The following is an 8,956-nucleotide window of genomic DNA, read 5'->3' as shown; positions in this document are numbered from 1 at the left end:
TTCAGAATCTTTTTTTTCTAGATTTTCCTCCTTTAAAATTGAGTGCGTCTTATATGCCGGAGCGTCTTATACGCCGAAAAATACAGTATATATATAAAACTGGATGTATGTGTGTATGTTCCACCATCACTCGAAAACACATGGAGACATTTTAACCAAACTTGCCATACATATGACTGAGACTCGTGAGTGCACCAGTCATCTTTGTACAGTGCTGTGTCAGAGCCATATTTGCTGATCACTAGGAAACGCATTGAGACATTTAAACCAAACTTGCTAGACATATAACTCAGACACATGTGAGTGCACTGCTGATCTTTGTACAGTGCTGTGCTATATGTCAGAGCTATATTTAGATGTATGTTTGTATGTAGGCGTTATATATATATAGACGTGTGTATGTGATCACTAGGAAACGCATGGAAACATTTCAACCAACCTCGCTATGTTCCACCATCACTCATAAATACATTGAGGCATTTAAACCAAACTTGCTAGACATATGGCTCAGATTAATGTGAGTGCATGGCTGATCTTTGTACAGCACTGTGGTATATGTCAGGGGAATATTTGCATGTATGTGTGTATGTATTGCTCAGTGAAAGTCTGCCTTTTGCTTACATACTTTTTTTTTGGACTCTTTAACAAACTTCTGGCATGTAATAATGCCTTCGAGAAAATGTAGGGCAATTGGGCGAGTGCAATCAAAGGCAAAAAACATTAAACAACACCGTAGACAACAAAATCCTGGGGACAAGAATAGAAGACTTGCTACGCTGCAGGAGAGAGCTACTACATCTAGAGCTTCAGAGACAGTACAACAGAATGACGCCCAACTACAGGAATTGAGAGTAAGAGTTACTACAACTAGAGCTTCAGAGACAGTACAACAGCGTAAAACCCGACTACAGGATAATAGAGAGGCTTGTCCTCATTTAACCCCTAGTGTCCTGCAATCCCTCACTGTCAGGAGGATTTCCAGGTTCATTGCAACCCTGGAAATCCTCCTGTCAATAGTGTTATGTATCTTTTTATAATGTATCTTTTTATGTATCCTTTTACAATGTATCTTTTTATGTATCCTTTTATAATGTATCTTTTTACACCTGTTTGGAGGCTGTAGAAGCTCTACACAGTGCTGAAAAAAACCCAAATTTTTCCTCACATTGACTTTAATGGTGTTCGACTTTGAAATTCGACCACCCGAATAATTTTGCTACATTCAAGCGAATAGCTGCCGAATCGAATAGTGAGCTATTCGACCAACCCTAGTTACTACAACTAGAGCTTCAGTGACAGTACAACAGCGTAAAACCCGACTACAGGATAACAGAGATAGAGCTACTACATCTAGAGCTTCAGGGACAGTACAACAGCGTGACACCCCACTACAGGAAATGGGAGAGAGCTACTACATCCAGAGCTTCAGAGACAGTACAACAGCATGACGCCCAACTACAGGATAGGAGAGATAGAGCTACTACATCTAGAGCTTCAGAGACAGTACAACAGCATGAGACCGAAGTACAGGATAACAGAGATAGAGCTACTACATCTAGAGCTTCAGAGACAGTACAACAGCGTGAGACCTGAGTACAGGAAATTAGAGAAAAAGCTAATACATCTAGAACTTTAGAGACAGTACAACAGCGTGAGACCCGAGTACACGAAATGGGAGGAAGAGCCAGACGATCACAGACTGCACAACACTTTAGCTTAGCATTGGAAAGATTCCACTATGATCCACAAAGACTACTCGCAGCATGCCAGTGTTACCATCGGAAAAATGGAAATGGTTTGTAGTTACTGTCAAGCCAAGAAGTTTAAATCTGAGTCTCCTGGTATTTTCTGCAAAAAAGGGAAAGTCAAACTGCCAACTGGAAACACTACCACAAGAACTTTGGAATTACACATCAGCAAATACCTCAAATATTCAAAGCATTTTAAAAACATCAGAAAATACAACTCATGTTTCCAAATGACATTATTCGGCGCCACAGCAGTTGTTCAACAGTCTGGATTTCCTTCCACATTAAACGTGCAAGGGCAAATTTACTAAAAAGCGGGATTGTTACTTCCGCTGCCAGATCAAGCACCAAAATTTCTACAACTATATTTTATTTAAAACGAACTAATAGAAACTGACCAGAGGTGCACCTACATCTCAGGAAAAAAATTTCAGATTGTTTTAAAGTTACAAAGGATTTTTCATGAGCACAATGTTCTCATGAACACAACATTTAAAACAACATTGGAACATATGCCATTAATTTAGGTTAATTTAATTGTATTTTAATTGTATATTGTACTTATACTTTTAAAATCTGTAAAAAAAACATTTCTTTGATTTAACACAATAGCTTTATTTCCTTTTCCTGTATAAGATTGCAATAAATAAATACCCGAGCAATGCCGGGTAATGAGCTAGTATATAAATAAATAGTGCAGTATCCAGTGAATCTCAAAACAAAACATACACTTTTAAAGTTTCCAGGGTAACTTGCCAACTCCTCCTCCAATTCTTGTATGCAAAATAAGAAAACTGTGACAGGGTAGTCACCTCCTATTTATTATCCTCAAAATTGTTGCTTTGTTTTCACGGCACTAATGGGCCATTATCTTGTAAGAGGTTTAATCAATGTTTACATGTACAATGTTATTTCACATCGTCTCTCTCAAGTGTCTATTGAAGTTTGTTAATGTCCTGTGGGCAGGAAAAATGAAGCAGCTCAGTAGTGGAGTAATGAAATGCCGTCACTGTGCTGCCAATCCCCAGAAACATTACATTTTATAAGTGGAATTTTTATTTTTTTTCAGTGAACATTATTTGATGTAGCATGAATCCAGAAATGACTGGAAATGCATCTCCTAGTCAGCAATGATATGGAAATAAAAAAGAAAACGCCTATCATATTACATGCACATAACTAGTGGCTACCAAGCTGCCAGAGGTTGGACTAAGTTGTCGCCCTTCAAGTCCAAGTCAAGTCCCAAGTCATTGACACCAAGTCCCAAGTCAAGTCTCAAGTCACCAAGAATTTATCCAAGTTCAGTCATAAGTCAAGTCAGTTCATTTATCCCTATTTGTCCCCATAGAAACAGAGCTCTGATCCTGCTCTTGAGCACATGATCCCAAGTCCACAGCTATCTTCTCCGACAGGTGAATTGGAAAAAGAGGAAGGCAGTGAGGCTTCTGGTACACAGAAGCCTCGCTGCCTTCCCCCTTCAGCTGTCAGCAGAGAAAGCAAGTCACAAGTCAAGTTGAAAGTCGCTGGGGAAAACCCAGGGTCGAGTTGCAAGTTGTTCAAGTCGTGCTAAGTCGAACTCAAGTCCAAGTCTCATCCATAAATAAAAAAGCAAATAGGTACCTATCCAAAGTTAACTTTTAAAAACTTACCTTCCTTACGAGATAAATTAGTGCAGAGTCATTTTCAAATAAATAAGGGAAGTCAAAGTATTGCGGATAAGGGGGTAACTTATCCATGTGGTGGATGCACACAATGTGCATGGATCCATACAAAAAGGGATCAGTTTAAAGTGCCAATCAAAAAGCTCCCAAAGTTAAAACAAGTAGTACATTGTAAAACCAAAGGTATCATATTTGGCTTTCTGTATTTGTGGGTGTTTCTATGTGGGCAAAACAAGAAGGGAGTTTAGGAAACAAATTTAGGAGCATATATATGCCAATAAAAATGGGAAACTTATTACCCCCTTAAGTCTCCACATGGGTACACATTACAACTTTAATACTGAGGAAGTCAGCTTTTTAGTCCTAGAGAAAATGGTGCAGGACCCAAAAGGAGGGGATTGGGACAAATTGATTCTGCAAAGCGAAAGTAAATGGATCTATTCTTTGAAAGCCACTCAATACCCAGGCTTGAGATATTAAGTTTCAAACTTTATTTATATTAACAATAAGGGGAAAGATGGAAGGTACCAGATGGGATAATGCGGAAAGGGGAGAAAAAAAATCACCTTATTCCCCCCTGCCCTTTTTTTTTTGCTAATTGATGACAATGAAATTGATATGCCATAATTAATGATGTAAGCATACCTAAATGGTTACTTAAGTAATAATACCGTAGGTGCTGTACACCTAGGTTAAAAATAACTGATTTGATAAAATGACTAAGCTGATAATAATGATGTTTATGTTAGTAAGTACATGGTATGGATAAAACCCATTTAATGCAGCAATATATTGCAACCATGACATATATCAACTGGAGTATGATGGAACTAGTAATACTGTTAAAAAACATTAAATAGGTACTGATATTGTAATGGCTAAATTGTCTTAGAATGTAAATTGTCATAGAATAGCATGTGAATATTCAAATATTTTATGTATATATATGTATATGTGTATATATATATATATATATATATATATATATATATATATATATATATGTTAGTTAAAATTGAATAAATTTATAAGTGTTTATTATTTTTTCTTTTTTGTTTGTAAAGCAATGTTATGTACCTGGTGTTCTTGTTTTGTTTGTTGGAAACATTACCTATTACAAACATACACTCACATTTGCATACCAATCTGTCCTAGAACTCAATGAATTTAGGTGAACTATGATATTGTAAAATCAAAGGGAGAAATAAGTTCATCTTTTAGGAGATGTATGATATAACACACAGTTTTTTAAACAGGGGTGACCCCCCAATATGTGGGAACTCCCGAGGACACGGGTAACAGGTGGCACTGTGAAATCCCTGTCTGGAGGTAAATCTACTGAGAGTAGTTACCTCAGTGAATAAAGAGATTTGTATACAAGTAGCAACTTCCGGTGTCACGGAGCACCGGAAACTCAATGCAGTCATTGAAGGGAAGTTAAGCCCAGAGATTGATAGCCAGATCCCTTGATTGGATGGGAAACCCGGGTTAGCTATACACAGATGGTAATAAATGGCTAGTGTTTACATGGTGAGGGGCGGGACCCGGCAGTAGGCGGATGACATAGGAGGAATATCCCTTCATAGGAAGCCTATTCAGCACATGGGACGTCGACTCTATCACACGGTGAAGCTGGTTTACAATCGAGTGGCTCAGCTGCGAGATTATAGTGCGGTATTGTTTGTCTGAAGCCCTACATAAAACTGTAAGTAAGGATCTTTTGGAGTCCTTTTGTAGTCTATCATTGCTTCCACTTTGGTGTTTATGGACCTGTTCCTTATTACTGGGACTAAGGTAAATAACACTGAAACCAAAGGAATCATAAAAACAACTGAGCGTGAAGTAAGATTAAAGTAAGTGAGTTGCTAACCCCAGTGAATGTGCACTAAGTGGCTAAAAATGGGCAAATATGGGTTACCACGTAACAAACTGTGGTGGGTCTCAACCATGGTGACACTAAATATTTGGTGGCATGAAATATAGAAATGGGCACGTTACTAACTCTCCACACATCACAATTAAGGTATTCAGTTATAAGGCCTAGAGCACTTTCTTATACCACAAATTGGATTTCCTATGAAGTGGGGATAAATGAGCTATTAGGCACAATCAAACATGTAAAATATGTAAGACGGATAAATTAGGGTGCCATTATATTTATGTCGATATCAGATTGAAGCATATACCAGCTTGATTGCCATGGCCACCGGTCTGTCCCTCACCACTAACCCAGAACTAACCCAGAATGTATTCTCCATAGGGATACTCTGAAAGGAGCGGTTATTGTGTAAAATAATGTTTTTTTTTGTACTTGGAATGATTGTTTTTAATGTACATATTATTAAAATTTTGTTATTTAACTAATACATGTTGTTGATATTGGCCTAAAAAATCCTGTTACAAAAATTGGTGTTCTTCACCGTATATTTTTTCTTTAAAGTTACAAGTCGAGTTGAAAGTTGCTGGGGAAAACCCTGAGTTGGGTTGCAAGTCGCTCATTAGGTGACTTAAGTCGGACTCAAGTCCAAGTCGAGTCAAGTCCGACTCGAGTTCCAACCTCTGCAAGCTGCTACCTATTAATGATAAATAATTATAATATTAAGTGGGACTCCAACCTTTGCTGTGTGGCAGACAACTGCAAACCCGATGATTGCTGTATATGTCCACTTTGAATAAATATGGGTGCTAGATTGCACTAATGGCAGCTATACATACAGGAAACAGAAATCAGACAGACTCAATGTTTCTGGATTAGAGAAAGATACAATTGATTGTCTGCTAAATGGTAGAATGGGGGAAATAAGGAGAAGAAAGTTTACCTGATTCTCTTTGGTCAAGTGCCATGCTGTTCCATCGCCTTGTTATATCGATGTACAGAATATCACCAGATGCCATGGAAAAACTGCCACTACTCAGTTTGCAGCTCCTGAAAAGAAGGAGAAAGAGACCATGAGAAAGAAGCTGCTAGAATAAAGGTGAGTTATGTCTCTGCTCTTGGGGTTCTTAGCCAAGAGTCGCAGCATGATGCTTACAGCATTTTTTATTTTTACTTTATATAAGAAAATGTAACAGGAGGAACTTGAACAGACAAAAGTGGGCAGGGACACCCATATTATGTAGACGGTGAATCTAGGTGCTGGGCTTTACCTATATTTAAAATTTCAAACTTAGGAGGACTAAGTCTTTAGAGCAAAAGTTTACTAAAAAATAGAAATTAAATATTGGCCTATAAATATAGTATGTGTCCTTATTCAAGGCAGAAATGTGTTCATCACCGAAGATCATTGGTCACACTGATCCTCATCATATCTGTCTGTAAACCTTTTCTGATGATGATTCACCCAAGTCCCATTAGTTCAGGTATCAAGTGTCAGTAAACAAAAACAAGTATTATATCAATGAACCTTGAATAATTCATTACTATTCTCCGTGCTGCAAGTGCTCCCTTACAGAAAAAATGATTAAGTGAAGCCCGGCCAAGCTGCACATCACAGGATGACGGCCATTTTTAGGCAAATTCAGGCACTTTAAATTGAACAAAGCTTCCTGCTGTGTTAACTGGAAATTTCATATAAATTGCCTTTTAAAACATATTGCTTAACAAATGTTAGATCCATAGTGACATATTGTGAATGGAAATGGGCCCCTGGGTGGATGAGTATAGGCTAAAAACTTTACATGAAAGGCACACTGATCTATGTGTGCAGCAAAGAAATGGCAGGACATCAGAAGCCCTTTTCAGTGCATATACTGGATATAAATACTACCTCATCTTGTACATTGATCAAACATTATATCAAGTAAATGTTAGGCAGGAACAGCAGGACCTAATTTCAATTTTTGCCACAAATTAATAAGCAAACTACCTCCTCTAATCCCAAACTATTCTCTGAACTTTTCACACTTGTTTACCAACAGATGAAACACAATTACCCTTAGAGACTATAAAAGCAGAAACTCTATCTCTCGTTTGTTGGAAGACACCATGAGGCTGATTCATCAAGCAAAATCGGAAGCTCGCTCGCGCATTCGTATTCGCGATCCGAAATCGTACACCGTCGCGCAATTCAGCAACTGAAAGAGCTCGCGGCCGAAGGCAAGCATCCGGCTTGGCAGTGAGATGCGACTGAACGAGCGCATATGACTCCAGCCCGCGGTAAACCGGCTCGATATAACGGTGCGAAAGTATGCGCGACCAGCGAGCGCGGATTTCATTGATAAATTAGGCCCCATGTCTTAATTGCATCAATCTGCAGATGCGCGCAATGAAAGATTAGAGCGCGAGAAGAAGGTCATCAATCCATGTAGCGGATATTGACTTTCTGGAAACCAGCAGTATTAACCATAAAATTACTGGGATTTTTGGATTCTCAGAAATATTCAGCATTAAGAAACCCACAAAACCGAAAATAATACACCCACTACATAACCCTTTCCAGTTCCTGTGATTGGAGAGATGGCAATTTGGAAAATCATTTGCTGAGAGAAGGACTGCAGGGTTATTATGTGCAGCTTCATGCTCACTAAGTGAGATGGTCAGAACAACCTATAAAGTACAAGCTACCTAAAATTAATTTTTTCATGAAATTCTCACTGCCAAGTGCTTCACTGCACATTAAAATCAAATTATTAATAATAATTAACTATTAATAATCATTAGGGAAAAAAAAATCACAGAATGCTGAGGAAAAACAAACTGGAGGGTGACAGGAAAGAGAAGAAAAAGAAATAGGGAGATAGAGAGGAAGAGAAAGACAGAAACAGAAAATCAGACAGGAAGAGAAGTGAACAGTTAAAAAAGAAAAAAAAAATTGGGGGGGGGGGGGGGGGGGGGTTAGAAAAAGAGAGGTTTCAAAGAAAAAAAATGGAGTAGGAGTTTGAAAGAGACTGAAATAAAAATGAAATTAATGAAGCTCTAGGTGTGAAGGTGTGTTGTGAATGAGAGCTCAAGAAAAAAGAAATAGGGGCTAAGGGGGAAAGGTGGGTAAGAATAAGGGAGAATGAAAGAAAGAGGGGCACAGAAAAAAAAAATAATTAGGGGGTAAGAAAGAGGGAAAGAAAAAAAGAACAAGAAGGATAAAGAGGAGAGATACAGGGTTCCTGTTTATACTGCAATAATTCTGATATTGTTCTAGGAAAGCTACCCAACCCATAAAAAGTCATCAGATGTTTTGGTATAGTATAGAAATATGTAAATTAAAAAAGACACATTGAAGTCACCAGGGAAGGAACTGCATTTCAGTGAGGAACAACATTTCAGCCATATAGGAATGTGTTTGTAGTAAACCTAAAAGTAAGTTGGGTCTGTGCTTTTCTGCTTATTTTCCTGATGAAAGTGATGGGAATTAAAATAAATGTATCAGCAGCAACTTGCTGACAAATGCAAGAAGCACAAACCACATGCAACATAAACACAAAAGCAGTGTTCTCCCCAGAAATTTTTTTCAGCCGGGTGGTAGGAAGCTGTAGTCGGGTGGTAAAAAAGGGGGTGTGGCAAAACACGGCAAATTTAGTGCTCCCAGTTGTTTATGCCATGGGTATCCAGTA

General features: G+C 38.2%; 1 protein-coding gene across 2 annotated transcripts in view; it reads right to left on the bottom strand.

Annotated features, from left to right (window-relative positions):
• TTLL11 (tubulin tyrosine ligase like 11) overlaps positions 1–8,956 on the bottom strand; it is a 101,614-nt gene that overhangs the window by 2,746 nt on the left and 89,912 nt on the right. For both annotated transcript variants that reach the window (XM_072429602.1, XM_072429603.1), the window contains one exon: positions 6,229–6,335. In XM_072429602.1, coding sequence (XP_072285703.1) covers positions 6,229–6,335 — 107 coding nt within the window. The remainder of the gene's footprint in view (positions 1–6,228; positions 6,336–8,956) is intronic.

The sequence above is a fragment of the Pyxicephalus adspersus genome, chromosome Z, assembly GCF_032062135.1.
Source record: "Pyxicephalus adspersus chromosome Z, UCB_Pads_2.0, whole genome shotgun sequence".
NCBI lineage: Eukaryota > Metazoa > Chordata > Amphibia > Anura > Pyxicephalidae > Pyxicephalus > Pyxicephalus adspersus.
Note: the sequence above shows the minus strand (reverse complement) of the source record. Positions and strands in the feature narration are given on the sequence as shown.